At 50.4% G+C, this 24390-nt stretch overlaps 2 protein-coding genes and 1 non-coding gene across 10 annotated transcripts in view; 1 reads left to right on the forward strand and 2 right to left on the reverse strand.

Moving 5' to 3' along the window:
• The window catches only part of PCSK6 (proprotein convertase subtilisin/kexin type 6), a 190858-nt gene extending 166570 nt beyond the window's left edge, over positions 1–24288 (reverse strand). For 3 of the 8 annotated variants that reach the window (XM_033403043.2, XM_033403045.2, XM_033403044.2), the window contains exon 1: positions 23410–24011. In XM_033403043.2, coding sequence (XP_033258934.1) covers positions 23410–23700 — 291 coding nt within the window. In that variant the 5' untranslated portion in view covers positions 23701–24011. Of the gene's footprint in view, positions 1–23409 lie in introns of all 8 variants that reach the window. The other 5 variants (XM_049705669.1, XM_033403040.2, XM_033403042.2 and 2 more) reach the window with 5 other exon arrangements.
• Positions 1–24390, reverse strand: part of TM2D3 (TM2 domain containing 3) — a 337824-nt gene that overhangs the window by 159577 nt on the left and 153857 nt on the right. The window lies entirely within an intron of this gene.
• Positions 11075–11147, forward strand: TRNAG-CCC (transfer RNA glycine (anticodon CCC)). Its single transcript has one exon. It is a non-coding gene; the product is annotated as a tRNA-Gly (tRNA).

The raw sequence follows: 24390 nt of genomic DNA on the forward strand, positions 1-24390 counted from the left end.
ATAATAAAAGACAAAACAATACATGGGCAAAAGATTGGAACAGACATCTCTCTACAGAAGACATGCAAAAGGCCAAGAAACACATGAAAAGATGGTCAACATCATCAGCCATCAGGGAAACACAAACCAAAACCAGAACAGCACTAGGATGGGTACAAAAGACAGATAATAACGAGTGTTGATGACAGTGTGGAGGAACTGGAAGACTCATACACTGCCGGAGAGACTGTAAAATGGTGGAGCTGCTTTAGAAAGCAATCTGGTGGTTTCTCAATAGGTCAAACATAGGGTTACCAAGTGACCCAGCAGCTCCACTCCTCAATATTATCCTAAAGGAGTGAAAGCACACACCCACGCAAAAACTTCCATGCAAATGCTCACAGCAGCAGTACTCATAAGAGCCAAAAAAGTAGAAGCAACCTCAATGTCCATCAATTGATAGACAAATAAAATATCCATATATTGGTATATCCATACAGTGGAATATTTGGAAATAAAAAGAATAAAGTACTGGTACGTATTACAAAATCATCTTGAAAACACACGAAGGGAAAGAAGCCAGACACAAAGAAGACCACGTACTGTATGATTCCATTCTATGAAATGTCCAGAGCAGGCAAAGCTATAGACAGAAAGCAGATGAGTTATGGCTTAGGGCTGGGGGAGTGGGGACGGGACGAGGAGCAGCAGCCAGTGGGTGTGGGGTTTCTTCCTGGGGTGATGAAATGCTCTAGACCTGACTGCACTGATGGTAGCACACCCTGTGAATACACTAAAAACACTGAATTGTATATTTTAAATAGGTAAATCACACGGCACATGAATTACATCTTAATAAAACGGCTATAAAAAAAGAGGAAAGATTGATACATACAATTACGTAAAAGTTAATTCTCCTGTTTAATCAGAAGACACGTACACAAGTTTTTAAAAAATTCACAAACTGGGAAATACTATTTCCCTCACTTGTAACTGATAAAGCACTGGTATCCAGTACACATAAACCCCGTCATCCCAATTCTAGGCATGTGCCCAAGAAAAACTCTGGCATATGCGCACCACAGGTCACCACAGGTCACACACAAGGCTGTTCTTAGCAACAATGTTCTTAGTAAAAATCACAAACATGCATTGCCAGGAGAAGGACAGATACATCATGATTTGTTGGCCAATGAATACTGTATAGCAGTGAAAATAAATGAACCACAGCTAAGCTGGGGCTGTGGCTACAATGTGGTTGAGCCTTAGAATGTAAAGGGGGCCGGGGGGGAGGTCCCAGAACACCACACAGTATATCATTTTTAGAGAGCTCAAAAGCGAAACGAAGCAAGGTACTGTCTAAGCATGTCTTCTTCACCTGTGGTACATGCACTGTTTGGACAGCGGTTACCCTGTGGGGCTGGAGAGGTGGGGGCAGGGTGGGGTTAAATTAATCACACGAGGAGGCCATTAGGCTGAGGTGGCTCTAAGGCCTTAGCAGCCTGCATTTACAAGCAGCCAAACCCAAGCTTGTAAATGCCTCAAGGTTAAGAAATCACAACCTAAGGACAGCCAATCAGGAACAGCTAACTAGGCTTTCCCAAATAAGGCAACTGCTGCAGCTACAGCCTATCAAAGCACTTCCTTGCTTTGCTTCTGTGTCTCCCCTATAAAAGTCTTGCTCCTGTCTGTACAGCGTTAATAACCACTTCCTGTTGGCACTGCCTGATTCAAATCGATTTTTGCTCAAATAAAGTCTTAAAATTTTCAATATGCCTTGGTTTATCTTTTAACAGTGGTAAGGAGGTGGCTGTAAGGAGTAAATGAGATCAAGCATGTAGAGCGGTTTCTGGCCCAATAAGCATTTACCATCCTTGTCATTGTCACTGTCATCATCCTTATCACCATCGTCATCCTCACCATCATTACCCTTATCATCATCATCATCATCGTCTTCCTCAGTATTTTCCTTTGGAACGTACAAGTGATCCCCCACTGCCCAGTCCTCCAGTATCACTTCCACTCCTCCCAGCCAACTTACCACATTCTACTGGTTGGTTATTGGTGCAGGTGTCTCCCTGGCTGGAGAGCAAGTCCTGAGACCAGCTTGCCTCTTTGGTGCTCTCTGTGTTCCCATAGCAGCTAAGTCAGAGCCTGCCCTTCCCTGAACTGCTGCTTACTCTGAGCAACTTTAAGAAGCGGTTTCTCTCTTGTTACAACACAAGACGCCCTCCTTCCTGATTCTCCATAAGACACTAGAAGCGTACTACAGCCATTGTGATGCATGGCTGGCAGACACTACCTCAATTTCCAACACTTTCTCTTCTACCCGCCTCTTCTGTAGAGGTTGTAGAATCTAAAATCCTGATTTCTCAGACTCCCTTGTAGCCAGCATAGCCAGACAGGGACATAGTTCTATCCCATGAGCTGTCAGCACAAGTCCCTGGGGAAGGTGACCTTTCCTGAATAAAAAGGGAAAGACTTCACCCTTCCACCTTTTGCCCCCAGCCCTGTCTCCCGCCTGGAACTTGGACGTGAGGCCTGAAGGGGAGGGAGACACCGATAGGTCCCGCGCCAACCCTGGAGGGCCCATCTCCGGACGTGCTGTGTGAGCCTTTGTTTCAGGCACCACCTTCTTGTTTAGCAGCTGAATGCATCCCGAGCTACTGTCCCACGATGCTCTGAAATTGGTGGCACGTTGTCTTATCCCTCAGCAGAATGAACACTCTCCACTCTCAGCAGGGGAGCTTTTAGATTACCGCTTAAACTAAATTGTAGCAATCTGATCATTTCATATTTCAGCTCTCACACCCCAAGATGGACTGTGACCCCAGGATGCCACAAACACCCGGCATTCCACAGCTCCTTCAAAATCAATATGGAACCAACCCAGGCAAGATGTGGGGGAGAAGCTATAGCAGGCGCTGGTAAATGGGAGTGGGCCCTGGGCTGGTGGTCACAGTGTCCACGCGGGAGCCCTGCACAGAGCATCTGTTGGTCCAGTGGGCTCACTCACAGCTGCACTAATAACCACCATCCCTTTTCAGTCATGCAGATGTTGAGGTCCACACCGTGATACTCACAACAGCCAGATGAGAACGCTACTTAGAAAGTGATTATTACAATCATATGTTATAGATCAATGCATGACTTGACACCCAGAGATGTCAACTGGCTCGTCAACTGCTGACCAATTTGCAGACAAAGTGCTGGGATTAGAACCCGGCTCTTCTGATCCTACAGTCTGTGTTTTGGCCACTGGCTCTGACTGTAAGAGCTACCAGATCAAAATTGCCTGATAAAATGAAAAACACCCATTGTGGGGAGATTTGGCTCTTACAAGAAGAGCAGCAGAAGAGAAAACAACCCACCTCTTGCCCTCCTGTTCCTGAAGTCCGATTACGACTCTTGCTCATTGAATTAGGAGAGTCAGTGCTCTGTGCAATCCCTCCTGAGTGATGTCAAGACTAAAAACAGTTTGGGAAAAGGATAAAATCCAGCATCCCCAGGCACACTCTTCTCCGTCAGGAGTAAAAGTAGACCTGTCGGTTGTAATCAACAGGCAAACGCACGTTGTACAGAGCTGCTCCAGGCCCCAGGTTGCCGGGTCCAGGTAACAAACTATTCCTTCCTGAGCTTCTGCGTTGGCTCCCAGGTGCCCACACAGGCTAACTGATAATAAGTTTTACTTGATCTAAAATTTTCTTTCATCCTCCAGAGAGGATCATTAACCAGTTAATTCCAAGCAGGAGTGTCCTCTTTTGCATCCGTGGTGGTGGACATGAGTCTGGCTGAGCTTGCCAGGCAGGGGGACGGCTGAGGAGGGCGCATCCCATGTGGGGCTGGCTGGAGCGGCCACTGGCCAGGTGCCTCCCTGGGAGCCGGTGGGCAGGCTCTGCGGCTGGGGTGTCCTGGCTTCCCAAACCATGGCTCACTGGCTCTTTCTTGGTCTGGCTTAACTTCTATCTTTCCCACCCTAAACTTTTCACATCAGCTCGTCTTTTCCCAAAGAAAAGATGAAAGGTAAAAGCAGCAGTATGTCTGAAATCTTCTCCGTGACACCTTTTGCTAGCTTTGAAGTCCAACTTTAAAAACAGACGGTGCCTTCCTAGTCTGACTCCAATGCCTGACGTTGAAAGGACATGTCATTCCCCTCTTTTGGTATTAACAGTCATCACCGTGATGATAATATTATTAGTATTAACATGCGTAAGTGTCCACTTTGGGCCTGGCTTTTTCCAAGCACCTGTCAGGGGCACCAATAACTTCCGTTCTCCAGTAGAAAAAGCACAAAGAGGTTAAGTTACTGGCGGTAAAGAGAAGCACCTTCTTTCATGCCTTCATTCATTAGATTTTTATCTTAGAAGGTAGTTCTGTTGTTTTCCCTTTTGAGTGTGTATTTTTAAACTCTTCATTCATTCATCAATTCATCCATTTAAAAGCATTTGTTTGATTCCAGCTTTTCTAATATAAGGGGCTACTTAGTTTTTTGTCCCATTAATATGTTATGTCAGGAATCAAAGATCCCTTGTTTTACATGTGGGAGATAAGGCACTGTCCCGGCTGCCAGAACAAAGCGGGCAACTTATGGCTGTTTACATATTTCTCATATTTAACACATCTTATTTTGCCAACTCCTCTTAAAACGCATTAAGTATATAATTAGTTTTATTTCCTTTTAGAACGATGACATTTTATTTGTCGCTATAATGTAATTAGTGTAATGTCAGTTAACACTGTCTCTTTTTCATTATGAAATATTTTCTGTTTCCTTCCAAGTTCTATCCTAACCAAGTCCTTATTTTCTTATCTTTTTTTTTAAAATAAATTTATTTATTTTATTTTTGGCTGCATTGGGTCTTCGTTGCTGCGCGTGGGCTTTCTCTAGTTGTGGTGCGCGGGCTTCTCATCGTGGTGGCTTCTCTTTGTTTTGGAGCACGGGCTCTAGGTGCGCGGGCTTCAGTAGTTGTGGCTCGCGGGCTCTAGAGCACAGGCTCAGTAGTTGTGGCGCATGGGCTTAGTTGCTCCGCAGCATGTGGGATCTTCCCGGACCAGGGCTCGAACCCGTGTCCCCTGCATTAGCAGGCGGATTCTTAACCACTGCACCAAGTGGGAAGCCCCCAAGTCCTTATTTTAATTCACTTTCCCTGTACAGTGTGCTCTAAGACGATTTTACTTCCGAAAAATGTCACATCTTCCTCTCAGTACTAAGACTCTTCTTACTTTATCATCGTTCTCTATTTTCACTTAACATCCTTTCATGGCTATTATGTTACGTGCTCCAAGTTTTACAACCCTCCGGCATTCATTTTAATAGAATTAGGAGAATCTATAAATAAAAGAAGCTTCCTAGAATAATGCTTTCATTCTTCTCCACTCTCCCTACCCCGCCTTCTCACACATGCCCTAAATTTACCAGCAGACGGGGAGCTTCCTCTCTCAGGCAGAGATTCTCTGACGAGGAGCCTGAGGGCAGTATCTCTGGTGCGTCTGGCCTGGGGCAGCCTGGAGCAAGGCAGGGGCAGGATCCCAGCTTAGGACAGCCCTCCGTTAGGACTCCGCGCAGGACGGCTGCTAGTCCAGCTCTCCAATCCAATGACGCAAGAGAGGCTGAAAGTTCTGTACAAAGTCAATAATTCAAATCCTGGAACTAGAAAAGCACTGCAGAACAGGCCCAAGGAGGTAAGTAGCAGGCCAGCAGCCCAGACCACCACCACCGTGCCAGGGGCGTCTGTTGCAGGCTTATCTACCTGCAGGAAGGTCCTTCAACAGCAGGACTCTGCTCCTTTACGTGGACTGGGTGCTTCTCCCCAGGCTGAAGCTCTGCTCCTGGGAAACAAGCAAGTTAAGGGCTCAGGGAGCCACAGTAATCCTTCCAGATGCGGGCGTGACCCCAGAACACACCTTACCAAAGCAACCGTCCCCCAAACCCAGATTCCATGGGGCTTTCTCTGATGACCTCACTGGCCCCAGGAAATCCCTAGGCTTCTCATCCTTATCTCTACACACAGATTCATGATATATCTCCAAGGACAGCAGGGGATGTCTTCCAAATCTGTCCTATCCCCACCACAACCCTAAAGATCTTTTTCTCCCAACATTTTATTGTGAAAATTTTCAACAAACAGCAAAGTTGAAAGAACTGTACAGCCAACACCCAAATACCCACTGCCCTGACTCCACCATTGACAATCGCTACAGTGACTCTATCACATTCCTCTCCATCTATCCATGCCTCTATCCATCTGTCAATCCATCTTATTTCCAGTGCATTCCAAAGTAGACTGCAGTATCGGTACACGTCCCCTAAATACTTCAATATATACATCATAATGGGGAGTTCAATACTTGCTTACAGATTTTTTCTTTTGAAGTAAAATTTACACATGGGGAAATGAGTAATTGTTAGTTATACATCTGTTAAGTTTTCATAACCGTGTGTACCGGTATAGCCCCAAGCCCCTATCAAGATAGAGAACATAGCCATCACCCCCAGAAAGTCTCCCTATGCACCTTACCTTCCCAGTCAATCCCCACCCCATAGATTAGTTTTTATTCCACCACAGATTGGTTTTGCCTGTTCTAGAAATGGAATCAGATGGCTCTCTTGTGTGAGGCTTCTTTCACTCTGTACAAAGCCTGAGATTCATCCACGCTGTCACAAAGCAGTTGCCTATTCCTCTTTATTGATGAATAAAGATGCCCATCGAAGGAATACGTCACATTGGTTTATCCATTCTCCTGCTGGTGGACCTCAGAAACTGAAGGAATTGTGATAAACAAGCTCAACAACCCAGGAAACTCCATAAGCCTCTGGGGGAAAAAAGTCAAACAGAGTTTGCCCCCAGATTGCTGAGAAACCAGCAGGGGGACAGGCAGGCTGGTGTCTTGCTCTGACGGATGGAAACACGTGTCCGTCTGATTCTCTCAGCAAAGCACCACGACCTGCTGGGGAAACCATGGCACCCGCTCCTGCTGGCCACAGGAAGGCTAGTCACAGCGGCCAACATGTCATCTTCTGCTATGAAAGGCTGATGCAGAAATCAAACTGGGCTCAATGCTAACAAAACTCCCCCAAAAGACCTCAGGACAAAGGCGGTCATTTAGAACAAACTGGACAGTTCCGGCAAGATGGCTCTTCCCTCCTGGCTACATCCATTGTCTATAACAATCTTTGAGCATCTCTTCCGTGCCCAGGGTGCATGCAGGAACACAGCCCTGCCTGGAGACTTGGAGTCTAATCCATGCAGCCTGACCACACGATTCATACGAAACACAAACACCAATGGGAGAAAAGCAGTGGCAAGCACGCAAACAAGTTTCCTTGGCTTTGCCGGGAGAAAAGGGGTCTCAGTGGAGGCGCTGAGTCATTTCAAGACTCCCCCGAGGAGGTGAGTGTGCTGGGGAGACCCCGGGGAGGAGGCTGAGCGGCTGCCTGGCCCCAAGACAAGGCCAGGCTGGCACAGCCGTTGGCACAGCTCAATGCACTGCAAGTGACAAACTTCAGGAAAGGAACCAACTGCTGGAAAGTAAGACCAAATTTTAGTGAGACAAACCAACTGGCTTGCAGAGAGGCTTTTCTAATGGTTCTATATAGCAATCGAACTTCTGACACAAGAAGAAAACAGAAACACATCCAGGGCTCTTTGCAAGTAAAAGTCAAGTTGGAAAGTGGAAAGATGCTCCTGGTTACGATTTGGAAATGCACTTCCTCAGTTGGAGTAAGGATGACACAGCTCGTCATTACGTGGGGTGGTCAGTCCTGGCCCCTGGCCACGAGCCTCAGAGATGGTCTTCCTGACTTCGCGAACCCACCTCTACCTCTGGGGTTTGTTTGGATCTCAAGGCTACTCGGTGTGAGAAGTAACAATTTGGTTTTAGGATGTTCCTGCTGTGGCCATATATCACAGGAAGGTAGAAAAACATGTTCCTTGAGAAAGCAAACCAGAAAAAAAAAAAGACCTAGAAAGTACCAGAAAGTTCATTTTATACAAGGACATGAAACTCTGGGAACAGAAAGCTTCCTTTCCCACAAATGGGTTTTTGCATCTTGAACTTGAATGGAGGGGTGTGAGGGCATGGAATTGACAAAGTTGTGGTATATAAATTTGTTTAAGCTACTGAAACAAATCCAGCTGCTTGTCTGCAGCTAATAATTTCATATTCCTGCAAAAGAGAAATTGAGACGTGCCTAAGATCTCAGGCATGAATGACTACTATCTAACTATCTTTTCATTTATGGCTGCGTTGGGTCTTCGTTGCTGCGAGCAGGCTTTCTCTAGTTGTGGCGCGCGGGGGCTACTCTTCATTGCGGCACACAGGCTTCTCACTGCAGTGACCTCTCTTGTTGAAGAGCACAGGCTCTAAGTGCCCGGGCTTCAGTCGTTGTGGCACGTGGGCTCAGTAGTTGTGCACAGGGGCTTAGTTGCTCCGCGGCATGTGGGATCTTCCCGGACCAGGGCTCAAACCTGTGTCCCCTGCATAGGCAGGTGGATTCTTAACCACTGCACCGCCAAGGAAGTCCATGAACGGCTACTTTGATAGCAGAACAGAAATAAGGTTTCTTTTCTTTTCACAGAAATTGGGCTTTATCAAGAGGAACCCAAATAGGGATATTTTTGTTTGTTTACGTTTAGGAAAACAGCAGAAGATCAAGACGTGTGTTAGACTGAGTGCCTAGTGGCCACAAATGGACTTATTTTTCTGTGTTAAAATCTGTCTTCAGCCAGACATACCTAAATAAACCCCGACTGGAACAAGGAGGCATAGATCCAGGTACGTGGGGTCTAGCAGGGCTGCAACCACATACCTCTGCCGTACCCGCCAAGAGGACACTCGGAGAGTTAATGGTGGCGCTGAGGCCCCGTCCCCAGGGGCAACGCCAGCCGGATACACCTTTACCCACTCAGTCCTTTGCATGGTGCCAGGCTTCATGCCAGCACCCGATAAATGCCTGCTGAATAAAAGCAGCAGCAAGTGAATTCCTCTGCCCTCTGATGACATCGTACCCAGGACTTTGCTCCTTCTCTTGGTATTCTCCTCTCCGCCCTGCCCTGCACCCCTCCTGACAACACACCCCCTGAGGGCTGAGCCAGTGGGAGGTACCAGGAGGCTGCATCCTCACCACCCCAGGTCTCACAGGCTCTGCTGACCCTGTTTCCTCCCTCTGTCCCCTCAGCCCGAGGTGGGTAGCAGCTCCCCCTCCGCGCCGGCCAACAGCCTTGGTTGGTTTCTGTCACCCCGCTCACACGTCTAGAAGCAGCCCGCTGTAAACGTGCCTCTGCCTGAGCCATTGAGCTGGGTTGCTTCCCAACGGCACGCAGATTAATGCTCCCACGCATGGCCCACCTGCTCCCCGCTTCTCCTTTGCCTATGACAACCCATGGACCCTTCCAGGTCTGGTTCAAAGGCCACCCTTGAACCTCCCAGGTGAAAATCAGCCCCGCGCTCCTAGCATCCTAAAGCATGTGGACTTCACCCCTGTATTATTTCCAGTATTCCTCTTGCAACGGTTACTTAAGTTCTTTTCTGCTGTGGGTAGGGACCCTGTCTTGTTCACTCTGAGTTACATCAAGTGACCAGCCCAAAGCCCTGCAAACAAAGGGAACTGCGGATTTTACTTCCGAAAACAAGCAGCAAACACCCTCTGAACAACGTTCAAAGCAAAGTGACAGATGGGAGAGTCTATTTACAAACAGGAGATTCATATCCACAATATAGGAGAAAAGGGAAATAACCCAACTGAAAAATGGGCAAAGAAGATAAGACATTCAGAGAAGAATTAAAGTAATTAATAACTTTATGAAGAGGTATTTAACAGTAATCAGAAAAAGGCAAAACAACCACAAGAGCTCATTTTCACCTGTAAGAACTAGAAATTCGAGCACTGATGACCTCCCCACAGGACCGCTGAGGGCCTGGCCACCACACACTTCTGGGGGCAGTGCCACTCGGAGCCACCTGCCTGGACCGACGCCCCCCCCCCCCCGCCCCCATGCTGAAAACAGCTTTGCCTCAGCAGTTCCCCAGTCTCTGGAGCCAGACCATATCAGTTCAAATCGTGGCTCTGGCACTTACAAGCTCTGCAACCATGGGCAAGTTACTTAACCTTTCTGTGCCTTGGTTTCCTCATCTGTAAAATGGGGATAATGACAGTACTTACTTCACAGGGTTTCTAAGAAGATTAAACGAGTCAATTCCAGGAAAGCACATAAGGGCCAGTAGGTGTCTGTAATCGTTATTCACCACTCTAACTACTACTTGTTTTTGCTATTATGTATCCTACAGAAATTCTCGTACATGTGCACAGAGAGGACGAATAAAGATGGTCACTGCAATGTTGTTTATAATATCCCCCAGAAAACCCCCAAAAACCTGGAGGCAAATCAAATAACATTAAGTCAATGCTGTAAACCAAATATGTTGCTTCAATACAATAGCTTTAAACTGTTTCAAAAGAATGAGGTAGATCTCTGTGTACTTGCGTAGAAAGCTTTCCCAGATGTATTGTTAGGCTAAGAAAAGCTAGGTGCAGAAAAACATGTTTGGCACAATCCCATTTACGTGAAAAATAACCCCCTAAACTCTCCATGTAAGTGTGCCAGTGTGTTTGTGAAACAGGACACACAGATACTAACGTGTGGACAGTGGTGGCGTCTGGGGGGAAGGTTAAGTTGAGGATGGGATGAGGGGAGGAAGGAGATTTGGGGTTTTTCCTCTTTATACATCTGCACCGTTTGAATCTTTATGACGGGAGAATATTTATAATACATGTGTAACTTTATAAAATAAGGAAAAAGTACTGCATACAATCCTTATGAGTTGAACTAAGCACAGGTTATCAGGGTGGGGAGACGGGGAAAGTGACGGGTGTGGGAACCAGGGCTGTGAGGCCTGGCAGCAGGCAGCCGGGCACGGACGGAACCCATCCACCTCCTTACCCGGTGCTGGCATTCCAGACCAGCAGCAATATCCACCTTCCTGAGGACTCACAAAGAATCCACTGACCTAAATGTCAGGGGAAAGATTAGGTAAGTTACGGGCCAGCCACTAAATGATGCACTGAGCAGTCATTAAAAATTGCACCACAGGGACTTCCCTGGTGGTCCAGTGGGTAAGACTCTGCACTCCCAATGCAGGGGGCCCGGGTTCGATCCCTGGTCAGGGAACTAGATCCCGCATGCATGCTGTGACTAAGAGTTCACATGCCACAACTAAAGATCCCGCGCACCGCAACCAAGACCTGGCGCAGCCTAAATAAATAAATAAATATTTTAAAAAAATTGTACCACAGAACCGTTATAGACCTGGGAAGTACAGCTGCAAAACTGTACAACCTTATTTGCCTAAGACATTTGTGAGAGTGTGTGCATCCACATATACAGATATATATACAGATATATGCGCGCACACAAACACACACTCACGCAGTTTAAAAAAAAAAAAAAATGAAAAAACACGGTCCAAAATGTTAACAGTGATTATCTTTGGGTGGAAGAATTATAAATGATTTTTTAAGTTTTCTTTGCTCTTTTCCATATTTTCCAAACTTTCTATATAGTGTATTCTTTCTGTATTATACAAAGAAAAATGAAGTAATGACCATTTCACCTCCAGGCTGTGCCACTCTCTGTGCAACCCTGGGTCATGAAGCCCCTTCTCTCCAGTTCTCGTTTTTTTCCTGGGTGTCTGCTTGACAGTTTTCTACTCTCCTCCGGCTCCGGTAGGCTGGTGAGGCGTCCAAGGAAAGCTCCCCGCTCCTGAGGCTCTTAGACTCCAAAGCTTCGGGCTGCCTTCATTGCTGCATAGATAAGCCTTTGAAGTGAAGCCCTGGGCCAGAGGCCTGATAAGAAGGGAGGGTCCAGGGAGGGTCCGAAGGTACAGCCGAGCCCTCTGCCTCGCTGGGAGAGTGCAGGTACCTTCCCAGGGCACCCCTGTGTCTCAGCCTTCCCTCTGCCTGGACTGCACCCTCTGCCTTACCAGTTACAAGACCCCGACTCCAGCTCCCCGGCCAGCCCCGCTGCCACCTGCTCTCTGCAGCCTTTCCTGACGTGGACACTGGAATCGAAGGCGCCCCTGTGGAAAGCCTTGCTCTGACCTGGACTGAGCCTTAGGGAGTTACTCAGCTGCTCGGTGCCTCAGTCTGCTCCTCTGTGTAACGGGGTTAATAGGGCTCTGGGGTGATCATCAGAGCAGTGCTTGGTGAACAGTAAGAACAGCGCAGGGGCTGGCCGGCAGCAGTGGTGAGGGGGTCCTGGAACCCAGTGGCCAAGTGATCCCCTTCTAAGGAAAACACAGTCACCAGGTGCTTCTGGGAGGTGGTGTGGCAGCTGAGGGCAGGGCCGGGGCATGAGCAAACAAAAAGAACAAAGACGCTGACCACAAGAGGCTGCGGTCTGGTGGGGAGACAGACACCCTCGCAGGCCGTGGCCCTGGAGCCTGGGAGCCAGAGCTCAGCCCTGGGGGGCAGCAGACAAGTCAGGAAACAGCACTTCAGCTAATCCTAAAGAAGAGCAGGTTCTCCAGGTGGACCACATGGGAACAGGCACCCAGGTTAAAAAAGCTGCCCCCAAATAGCAGGTGCACAAGAAAGAAAAGGCATATGGAACATTTCCAGCATAGCAGAGGTCTGGACCGGCTGGAGCATCTGGCAACTGTGAGGGGTTCTGGGTGGATGATGGAGAGGCAGGGACAGGGGGAAGGCTCGCTCCCCAAGGGCTGAGCCTGTCAGGCTTTGCTGTGGAGGAGCCTCTGTGGGTTTCAAAGCAGGGAAACGACAGCACGAGGTGGGGAACGGCCTAGAGAGCAGTGAGGCAGTAACCCAGGCACTGTCAGAGGCAGGGAAAGGGCTGCAGGCGAGACCAGGAGGCAGAGAGAAGGAGCTGCAGCCAGCAGACGGGCACCAGCGGAGGAGGGAAACTCAGCAATGCCCTGGTTTCTGGCTTGGAGGACAGGGTGAGGGTGGGTGAGCAGTGGAACAGCCTCGCCTCCTCCAGGCCAGGGGACTCCAGGCCCTTATCTGATGAGCAGGCCAGCCTGCCCTCCCCCTCACCCCCTCCTGCCCAGACTGTCCACCCCAGGAGTCTGACAAAGACCCCGGGTTGGGCTGGGGCCTTGAGGGGGCAACGAGGTTCTGGTCAAGTAAACACAGGAGGTCATCTCTGAGAACCATTGCACAAACAAAAAGGGGAGGTCTGGACATCGAGGTCCCTTTCGAGCACCCGACCGAGACACTGGACACAGTTTATCCACCCCCATGGTGGATGGGCCGTTTCTTCCCACTGAGAAGACAGTCACCCAACAAGGACTCTGTAAGTGACAGATGCTGGCCAGCGGTAGGAATTTATGAGGCCCCAGGAAGGGTTAGGAAGCTGAAGCCCACGGCCCCTTTCTGGCTGGATCGTGCCCCACGGTGGCCCATGGCTGTCCAGCCCTGTGGAGCGCGGCTGGTTTGTGCCCAAGCGGCCAAGGGGGAGACAATGAGACTGTTTCTTCCTCTCCACGGTGCCACCGACTTGACACTGAGGGCATTGATGGGCTGGTTACCATGGGAACTCGAGCTGCTGATCCCATCCCATCCTGTGGAGCGTGAGGCTCCCTCCCGACAGCTGACGGCTATTCATCCCTGTTCTGTGCAGCACTGGACCAAGGGCCTTATGCCTGCTGCCGGGTCTTCAAAATCTCCTAGAGCAGAGGCACCGGACCTCAGGAAGACCCAGGACTCAGCAGGATGATGCAACCCTTGGGATCTGAAGAATCTACGGTGGGCTCCAGGGCACGGCTGGGCCACAGTGTGTAGCCGACCAGACCTAGGAGCAAACTAGAGCATCACGGGCCGGCTCCTCCCCATGCATCCTCGCAGAGGCGGGAGCTGCGGGCTGAACGTGACTCTGAGAAGCAAGGGATTAAGATAAAAGGTGTGGGTGGAGATGGTTCAGTCCAGACACCGAGAGGAGCCTGACCTTGCTCGGTCAAAATGCTCACATCCTGCCCTCCACTGAAAGGCTCTCACAGGGCAGGGGCCATGTTTTCCTTATCTCTGAGGGCCCAGCACCCACACACGCGCACATAACAAACACTGGCTGAATGAATGAGGGCATGTCTGCTGGGCCCAGGCTGCCCTGGGAAGACGGCTCTGCCATCAGAGAAGCGGCAGAATTGGACCTCATCTCAGAGGGCAACCAGAGAGCCGATGCGGACTGAGGCACCACAAAGTCCAGAGCCCAGTGGCAGAAACACACAGCCAGCAGACAGGGTCAGGATGATGGAGGCTTGGGAGCCCAGAGGGCACATCTGCAGAGCTGGGGAAGTCAGGTCCGGCCACAGACGGCCAGGAAGGATGAGGCGCTGACCAGGTGGGCAGGGGAAAGCCATCCTAGGCAGAAAGAACAGCACAAGGAAGCTGAAAGGGAAGCAAGTGCACAAAGTGAGGGGATCAGCGGGGCCGGAGCAGAAGGCAGTGGACTGGGCCTGCATGGCATGGACGGGTGAGAGGCCCAGGCCTGTGCCGGGTGGTGGCAGGGAGAAGCTGGGGGGACCTAACAGCCATCCAGGAGGCCAAAGAGACAAGCTTGGTTATGGACAGGACAGGAGGCGCGGGAGCAGGGGAGCAGTGGTGACTTCCAGGCCTTGAGCTTCCGGTGGACGGTGGTCCCCCCTGTGGACGGGGACACACATAGAGGAGGAGGTTCGCAGCAAAGGAGGATCAGTCCCGTGGAGAATGTGCAGACTTTGAGGGACTGCGCGTGGCATCCTAGGGAGGGGTTGGTTTTTTTTCCCTCCACGTGGAGAACTGTGAGTCTCAGTGCTGATGAGAAGGAGCCGGCGTAGCTACTCAGGATGGAACACGTCACCTCCAGCACCCTGTGTGCACATAAGCAGGTGGCAGGAAGGAGGGACAGCGGCTGGCGGGTCTGTCCGCTGCTCACCCTTGTTTGAGACACAGAGGTGAGGTTCCTCTGCCAGAGGGGAGGACGGGCCAGGCGAGCCGAATGGGAGGGCTTTGGGCCCTGGCCTGTCAGTCACCGGTTTATAACCTGCAGCAAGTCACACTTAACCGGACCTGAGGTCTCTTCACAGTAAAACAGGCCCTGTGACACCTGCCTGCAGGGTGGTATGAGGCTCCGTGGGCGACAGCACTCCCAGGGAATTGCCCGCCAGGCGCAAGCACACGCCAGGGCCTCCGGTCAGTGCGAGGCCACGCCACAGTCCAAGCTGGAAAGGAGATGGCGCTCACAAGCGCAGTCCGAAGGCCTCCCTGGGCAGGGTGATGGGAGGAGCAGGGGGAGGGTGTCAGCGCCTGGCTGGGCTGGGTTAGACCGGAGGAACTACGTTTTAGAGGCAAGATCTGTGCAGAGACTCAGAGACCCCGAGGATCCCGGAGTATTCCCCAGGATGTGGACAGTCCTGCAAAGCCCAAGACCAGGGAGGGGGCCCCAGACAGTCCTCTGGCTCTCTCACCCCATCAGCCACTGTGTTTCTCATTTGCACCCTTGGTTTCTGCCTAGAGAAGCTCAAACCCTCCCAAGGGACCAGACAGCCAAGCCAGCCACCCCGGCCTAGTTCTGAGTCCCCCTCGGACGCTGCCCTTGGGAGCTCTCCCGGCTCCATGTACTGCAACTCAGCCTGGCACGCATCTCTCCACCGCCAGCCCCATCAAATAAAACCCTGTCCACTTTGATCCATTACCATCCGAATAAAGACAGCAAATGGGAAGGTGGGATACTACACAAGCTTCACAATCCCAATTTTGTTTGCACCCCCAGCCCCAGCTCACACCAGAACCTCTCCCTTGCCATTTGCAGGCCAGCCACCAGCATGGCTCCTGGTTCAGAGCATAAAAGACAGCCTCCAGCCGAAAATCAATACCAGAGAACTATGCTGCAGGTGACTGGGGAAGCTGCAGGGCTTCCCCTTGCCCCTCCCAAGCCCCCAACACTCCCTGGAACAAGTTCTGGCTCATTATTTTAACACCCGGCTAAAGCTTCAGCTTGTTTTCAGTTGTAGGAACAAGCCATCCGCAGCACGACAATTTTCCTCTGTTGACAAGTGAATGACAAAGGCCCACCTGAAATTCTGAGCCAGGTATGCTCCACTCAGCAGCTATTTTAAGTAAAACTATTTAAGGCAAGTTCAAAATCACTGAAGGCTCTTAGATCTTTTAGGGCCCTGACAGCCAGCCTACCGTTTTATGTTCAGACTCAGAACCAACGAATTAGCTCAACTCCCCAGGCAGAGCAGAAACGTAAGGGCAAGCGTGGTGCCTCAGCGCCACCTTAAAGGTAAACATCACTTCTAAGAGCTGCAGACGTTGAGCTGCTGTGATTTGGTTTGTGCAAATGGCTTGTTGCCTTTCTCTTCACGTGAATCAACAACTTGTCTTTTCTCAGAGTCATTAATGTCAAAGGTAACGATGTAGGTTGGAGTGAGGCCACCTCTGCCACAAACTGACCTGAGGGAGAAAGAAGTCTGGCAGAGGGAGAAGGCAGTGGCCAGCAGCAGGGTTCCTGGGCTCTGGGTCCAGCTCTTTCCCAACAGCCCCGTGAGCTGCAGCCAGGCATTGTTTCCCTAGGTCACCATTTCCTTGACAAGTGGATCAGCCCAGCCTGGGGAGTGTAAAGCACGGGCTTCTCTTACTGGGCCCACAGCTACCTGTATGCCCACAGGCGGCCCAGGAACACAGCGGCATGTGTGTATGATGTGCATTTTTCTGTTCTTTTTCCCCCCTTTAACATTTCATGTGTATCTCTGTGTATGTGCACATGTGTAGGTGTACGTGTATACCCGTATAAATATGCACATGTGTATATGCATGTACATATGGATGTCTGTATACAACTGTGTGTGTATATATATATATATATATATATATTTATATTTATTTATTTATTATGGCTGCGCTGGGTCTTCTTTGCTATGTGCGGGCCCTCCCCACTTGCAGTGAGCGGGGGCCACCCCTTGCTGCAGTGTGTGGACCTCTCACCACAGCGGCCTCTCCTGTTACGGAGCGCGGGCTCCAGGCACGCGGGCCCCAGCAGTTGTGGAACGTGGGCTCAGCAGTTGTGGCTTGCGGGCTCCAGAGCACAGGCTCAGCAGCCGTGACCCTCAGGCCCAGCTGCTCCGTGGCACGTGGGATCCCCCCAGACCAGGGCTCCAACCCTTGTCCCTCACGTTGGCAGACAGATTTTTAACCACTGTGCCACCAGGGAAGTCCCTACAAGTGCATATATTACATATATGTCTACAAAGTGCATTAAGAATTAGAACACTGCAGATGAAGTTTGAAATTCTACTACTAACTAGAATTTGCTGTGGATCCTTCCAGCCCAAGCTTCTATACTTTTACTACATGTGTAAACATTCATAAATATTACAGAATGGCTCAGTGTTTTTTTAAGTTTACATAAATACTATTACATGGTACATCGGCAACTTGCCTCTTTCACTCAACATCATTTCTGACATTTATCTGTGTAGATACATGCCTAGCTCACTCATGTCTAAGTATTGTTGAGTACCCCATGGTGTGGCTATTTCGATACGTCTCTCCATTCTTCTGCTGATGGATATTTAGGTTGTGTTTCCCTTCGTTTAAAAATGCCCCTGTGTTCATTCTGGTACAAGTCTCCCGGTGCACGTGTGCAAGAGTTTCTTATGACAAAGCTGAGATGTGGACTTGCTGATGTGACCTGACCCCAGATTACTCTCCAAGTAGTTGTCCCCATTTCCACTCTGTCAGCAGCATCTGAAAGTTCCAGCTCCTCTACAGCCTTGGCAACACTTCATACTAACACGTTCGCAGTCTGCCAATCAGATAGGTGTGAAATGGGATTACTGCCTGAAGGTGCATTGCCCCAACAGCTCCCGGGGAGGCTGGGCATCTTTTCTCATCCGGGTTTCCTTTTCATTCAATTCCCTATTCATATGCCTCCCCGTTTTTCTACCTGGCATTTATCCTTTTTCTTATTGATTTATAACTTTTTAAATAATCTAGGCATTAATCTGTTATATGTTATAAATACTTTTCCTACTCTCTTATTTGCTTTTCAACTGTTATGAAGCCTTTATTATACAGAACTTTTAATGGATCAATCTCTTCCCTTTTTTATTTGATCTTTTCGCATCTTGTTTAAGAAATCTTTTCCTTTCTCAACCCTCCTACGCTGTTGGTGGGAATGTAAATTGGTACAGCCAGTATGGAGAACAGTATGGAGGTTCCTCAAAAAACTAAAAATAGAACTACCATATGATCCAGCAATCCCACTCCTGGGCATTCATCTGGACAAAACTCTAATTCAAAAAGATACATGCACCCCTATATTCGTAGCAGCACTATTCACAATAGCCAAGACACAGAAACAACCTAAATGTCCATCAACAAAAGAATGGATAAAGAAGATGTGGTACATATATACAATGGAATATTACTCAGCCATAAAACAAGAATGAAGTAATGCCGCTTGCAGCAACAGGGATGGACCTAGAGATTATCATACTAAGTAAGTCAGAAAGAGAAAGACAAATACCATATGATATCACTTATATGTAGAATCTAAAATATGACACAAATGAACTTATCTACGAAACAGAAACAGACTCACAGACATAGAAAACAGACTGGTGGTTGCCAAGGAGGCGGGAGGTGGGGGAGGGATGGATTGGGAGTTTGGGGTTAGCAGAGGCAAACGATTATACATAGGATGGATAAACGACAAGGTCTTGCTGTATAGCACAGTGAACTATAACCAATCTCCTGGGATAAACCATAAGGGAAAAGAGTATGAAAAAGAATGTATATATAAGTGAATCACTCTGCTGTAGAGCAGAAATTAACACAACACTGAATATCAACTATAATTCAGTAAAATAAGTTTTTTTTAAAAAAAGGAATCCTTTCCTTTCCCTATGTCATAAAGGCCTTCCATGGCAGTTACACATTCAGGCTCTCATTCCATCTGGAGTTTGTTGTTATGGAGTGTGAGGTGAGGGTCTGGCTGCCCTTCCCTGCAGAGTCGGCCCTCTCAGCGCCGTTTACTGAACTGCCCAGACTTCCCATCCACATGAGCCTCTTCTGCTTACATACAAGCTCCCACATATGCCTGGGTTGGAGTCAACTCCACCAATGGACCAGACCATCACTGGGCCAAGGCGGAGCTGCTGTGATCACCAAGGCTTATGGTGGCAGAGACGCTGCCCATCTCCCTTCTCAGAGTTGTCTCTGGTATTCCAAGACCCTACTCTTCCTTTGTGTGATTTCATACTCCATATCAAAACCTATCAGCACTTAGGTTGCTTCCATGTCCTGGCTATCAGAAGCAGAGCTGCAGTGAGCATTGTGGTACATGATTCTTTTTGAATTATGGTTTTCTCAGGGTATATGCCCAGTAGTGGGATTGCTGGGTCATACGGTAGTTCTATTTTTAGTTTTTTAAGGAACCTCCATACTGTTCTCCATAGTAGCTGTATCAATTTACATTCCCACCAACAGTGCAAGAGGGTTCCCTTTTCTCCACACCCTCTCCAGCATTTATTGTTTGCAGATTTTTTGATGATGGCCTTCTGACTGGTGTGAGGTGATACCTCATTGCAGTTTTGATTTGCATTTCTCTAATGATTAGTGACGTTGAGCATCCTTTCATGTGTTTGTTGGCAATCTATATATCTTCAGATGAATGGAGAAAAAAGATGTGGCACATATATACAATGGAATATTACTCAGCCATAAAAAGAAATGAAATTGAGTTATTTGTAGTGAGGTGGATGGACCTGGAGTCTGTCATACGAGTGAAGTAAGTCAGAAAGAGAAAAACAAATACCAGATGCTAACACATATATATGGAATCTAAAACAGAAGATGGTTCTGATGAACCTAGGGACAGGACAGGAACAAAGATGCAGACATAGAAAATGGACTTGAGGACACGGGGAGGGGGAAGGGTAAGCTGGGACGAAGTGAGAGAGTGGCATGGACATATATACACTACCAAATGTAAAACAGATAGCTAGTGGGAAGCAGCCGCATAGCACAGGGAGATCAGCTCGGTGCTTTGTGACCCCTAGAGGTGTGGGATAGGGAGGATGGCAGGGAGATGCAAGAGGGAGAAGATATGGGGATATATGTATATGTATAGCTGATTCACTTTGTTACAAAGCAGAAAACTAACACATCATTGTAAAGCAATTATACTCCAATAAAGATGTTAAAATAATTTTTTAATTAAAAAAATACTTTGTTAAAAAAAATGAATACCACATGGTTTGAACAGTAAATGTCAATATGTCAAATTCCACTATTAAAAGATAAAAATTCCCAAACTGTCAAAATCAAAAATAAATAAATAGCTCATACCTGGCTTAAAAAGAAAACAAAACCTATCGGTATCACAACTAGACGACACTCAATTTACATGTTAATTCAGGGGACCTGTGACAGTCAGCCCTCCCATCAAGAACATAATCTGTCTCTCCATCATTCAGGCCTTCTTTCTCCTAATGCTTCTTTAAATGTTTTGTAATCTTCTCCACGCAAGTCTCGCGCTACTCTAAGATTTATTCCTAAGTCTCTAACAGTGCCTATGCTGCAGGGAATTATAATTCCTCTCATCTTTGCAGCTGTGGCCACTGTCGGGCAGCTCCTGTTGATCAAGCACCCACTCAACTCTCTCATTAGTTGGTCTCCAGGTTCTCTCGGATTATCCTTGTGGCTAATTTTGTCATCTGTCAAGAGTGACATTTGACTCTTCCCAATTTTTATTCCTTTTTTTGTAAATTGTGTTGCATTATCTGGGGCCCCCAGGGCCAAAAGAGGCTCATTTGTCTTGTTCCTGATGATGCATATTTTTAAATGGAGCGGATCCAGAGCCTTTATCAGACTCTGAAAAGGACCCACGATTCAAGAAAGATGAAAAACCATTGGTCTAATTTACCTTTGCACCACATAAAATAAACAGAATCAGGTTATCAGTTGTATGAAAGAAAGAAAGTAAAGCAATCAAGCCAGAACTTGAGCGCAGCAAAGACTTGGGAGAAAAAGAGTCAGGGCAGGTACCGGGCATAACACTAACTGCCCATGAAGGGTTGGGGGAAAGAGTCGCCCAAAGGAGACCCGGGACCAGAGAACATAGCAGGAGACGAAGTGGACGAATCACAACTGTTGGAGGTGACACACTCTTATTGTGTGAACACAAACAGCTTCCAGCCCATGCTTCACCGCAGTTCACTCACCCATAAATCAAAGCTAATAATATCTACATCTTATTTATGAGTCACAAATTCTCCTGGCTGAAAAAGACAAATAAGGTTTTTAAAGAGTTCTTAGTGAATAGGCAGAAGGTGGAGTGCTCCAGGCCTTTTCCACATTAGCAATGCACTTGGGGGAGGTGGGCAGGAAAGCGGGTTTGGGAATAAAGAATAACAGGCCCTCTTTGAGTAACTGCAAGCGTGCGTGGACGCGCGCGCACACACACACACTCGCCTGACACAGCTCGTACCCCAAACCAACCAGCCCCTCCGTTTGAGAGTGCCTCCAGTGGCAGCCCCAGAAGCACGCCCACCAGGCTGAGCGACCACGTTGTGTGCAGTCCACCCTGGCTGCCCTGGACCAAGTGGGGAGACCCTGAAACGCTCCCCCAGAAGGTCCCGGGTGGAGGGGTGCACACCCTGAGCAAACTTCTCTCCCACAGGCAAAGTGAGGACAGCGGACTTCATGCACAAGCAACTCAAGTGAGTCAGACAGAAGTTGTTTCAAAGATCGGGCGTGGCCAGGGGACTGGCATTTCTGATCCCCAAGGACAGGAGTCATGAGGGGGAGTCACGATGCCTCTCTCCTGCAATGTCCAGGAGCTCTCCACTCAACTTCAGTTCCCCTCTGCTCATTTAATTATAAGAGCCAGAAACCCAGGCACTTTGTAATTTGTAATTTACCACGCCATTTAAGAGTCACTTCTAGCGGAAGACAAATTGCTGGACCATCTGGGCAGAGCAGCCAAGTTTAGCAGGAGCTGGGGCCCTAAGCCAACAGGGAAAGCAAGGCGCCGGATGGACCCTGAGGAGCCCCTTCTTCAGTCTGGACCGTGAACCAGGGAGACTTAGGAACCACAGGGAGAATTGAAGCCAGTGCTACCCAAAGGCAAATCTTAAATCACAGGATGTTTGGACAGACTTGAGTGGTCAAAATACAACAAAAAAAGATATACAAAGGATGTGATGGGTTCTTTCAGACACACTCTAACCTGCGGTGTGAAGTACAGCTGAAACAGGTAGAATCCACTTTTCCCAAAGGTGGCACATCTCACATTAGCAGCATCTGGACTAGACTCGGGATGCAAAGAGATGTCATTTACATTAGGGCCGCACCACACTTTGCTGGCTTCTGTCACGGATAACGATGAAACTAAATTTAACGCCACTTGGCAGTAGGGCTTGAGTTATGAGCGCGCGCGTCCCTGTCACTCCATTTGATCCTCTAAGTGTGTAGTTTGTAGGAGACTTGTTCACTGCACAGAGAGATCCACTGGTAGGACCGCACATTTGAGCCTGCTGCGGCCCCTCCCCCCGCCATAAATCAGGATCAACCTGCCCCACTGCCACCCTGCAGGGTTGGAGCTGGAAAAAGGGACCTGCCACCGAGGTCCTTTGGAGTTATGCAGCCTCTGTGCCCGGAGTTTGTCCCCTCTTGCTAACTGACAGCAGTCCTGAGGGCGAGGCCACGGGAGGACGCCTGGCTCCCCGGCCAGGGTCAGACCCGGCAGGTGCCCTGCGGCCAGAAAACACAGGATCGTCGCAACCACTGCGCACGTACGCACTGTCACTGTCCGGACAGATGGAGAAGACGGGAAGTGACTTGCCTAAGATCATACATCTGGTCCGCAGAAAACTACCATCAGAACCCCGCGCGGAGGCCCAGAAACAAAGCCAACTCCCTCCACCCCCGCCGTCGCCGCCAGAAGCCTGGAGGGGTTTCAAACGCGGGACCGCAGCCTCCGACCCTCGACGCGACTGCCCGGTCCCGCGCCTCCCGGGCGCAGGCACCAGCCGCCCTCCCTCCGGGAGTCGCGGACACCTAGGGAGCGCACGTCACCCCCGCAGCCGCCTGCCCCTCCGGCGCGCGCACAAGTTCCTGAGCCCCGCGCACAGGTTCCTGAGCCCCGCGCAGCCCGTCGAGGTCAGAGGGCCCGGCGCGGAGAGGCCGGGGTCGGCGGCGGGACAAGCTCGGGGGACACGGAGGACGGCTCCCGCCACGGGCTCTCCTCCCGCGCGGCTAGGCAGGTGCCCGCACCCGGGGCGCTGACCCCGTAGCGCCGGGCCTGCCCCGGCGTCCCCGCCGAGGGCCCCGCGCGCCGCGCTCCCAGGCGACTCCCTGCAGGGCGGCCCCTCGCGCCGCGCCCGCCGGAGGCCGGGAAAGTTTCGGGCGCGCGGGCCGGTCGCACTCACCTGGCCCAAGTTGAGGTAGCCGTGCGCCGCGGCCACGCGGTCCGCGGCGGCCGGGCCGCCCAGCACTTGCACCGCCCAGTGGTTGGTGTAGACGGGGCGCGGCGGCGGCGGCGCGGAGCAGGCGGCGGGCAGCGCGAGCAGCAGCAGCCAGCGCCAGGGGCGCGGCGCGAGCGGCCGGAGCCCGGGCCCGCCGGCGCCGGCCGTGTCCGTGTCGGTGTCCGCGTCCCAGGCGGCGGCGGGGGCCCGGGGCGGCGGCCGGGGCCCTGGCGCGGGCGGCGCGCGCGGAGGCATGGCAACGGCAGGCTCGCTCGGCGCCCGAGCGGCGAGTGCGCCAGGGGGTGGGGTGCCGCCTTTTAAAGCCGCTCCGCGCCGGAGAAGCGCCGCCGCCGCCGCTGCGGGCGGGAGCGAGGGAGGAGGGGACGGCCGCCGCGCGTTCCCGCCCGCGCGGCCCGGCGGCGCCCTGGCCCGCGCTCAGCGGCCCGCACCCCACCTTCGCGAGCCCGGGGCGAAGCTCCCGCCTGGAACTTCCCGCAGACTTCGGGGACCCTCGGGACACGCGTTCCACTGGCGTCCGGGAGGGCCCGGGTCGTCTCAGGTGAGTCCCGTTCCCAGCCTGGCGGGCTGGGGGCCGGCGCCCCCCTCTGGTAGGGCAGCCTGGGGGCCTCATTTGCCTGATGGTGTTTTGACCTGCGTGCGAGGCCTTGCTCTTGCTCGTCCCTGCGTGAGACAAGCGGCTCGCCCTAGGTCCTGGATTCTGGGGCAAGAAGCCACAAGGAAAGACAGGTCAGGGCCCGTTCAGAGCTAGGCCTGATGGAAGGGGCTTGGTGAGGGGGGCAAAGACGTTTGGCAGATTAGCTGGCTTCGGGAGGAACCTCGGGGGACAGCCCCCAGGTTGCAGCCCACTGGGGGGTAGACGGTGCTGTGGATCCCGAGCTGTCCAGTTCCTAGCTGTGTGATCCTGGGCAAGTTGCTGTCCTTTCT

Source organism: Orcinus orca, chromosome 2, assembly GCF_937001465.1.
Source record: "Orcinus orca chromosome 2, mOrcOrc1.1, whole genome shotgun sequence".
NCBI classification, from domain to species: domain Eukaryota; kingdom Metazoa; phylum Chordata; class Mammalia; order Artiodactyla; family Delphinidae; genus Orcinus; species Orcinus orca.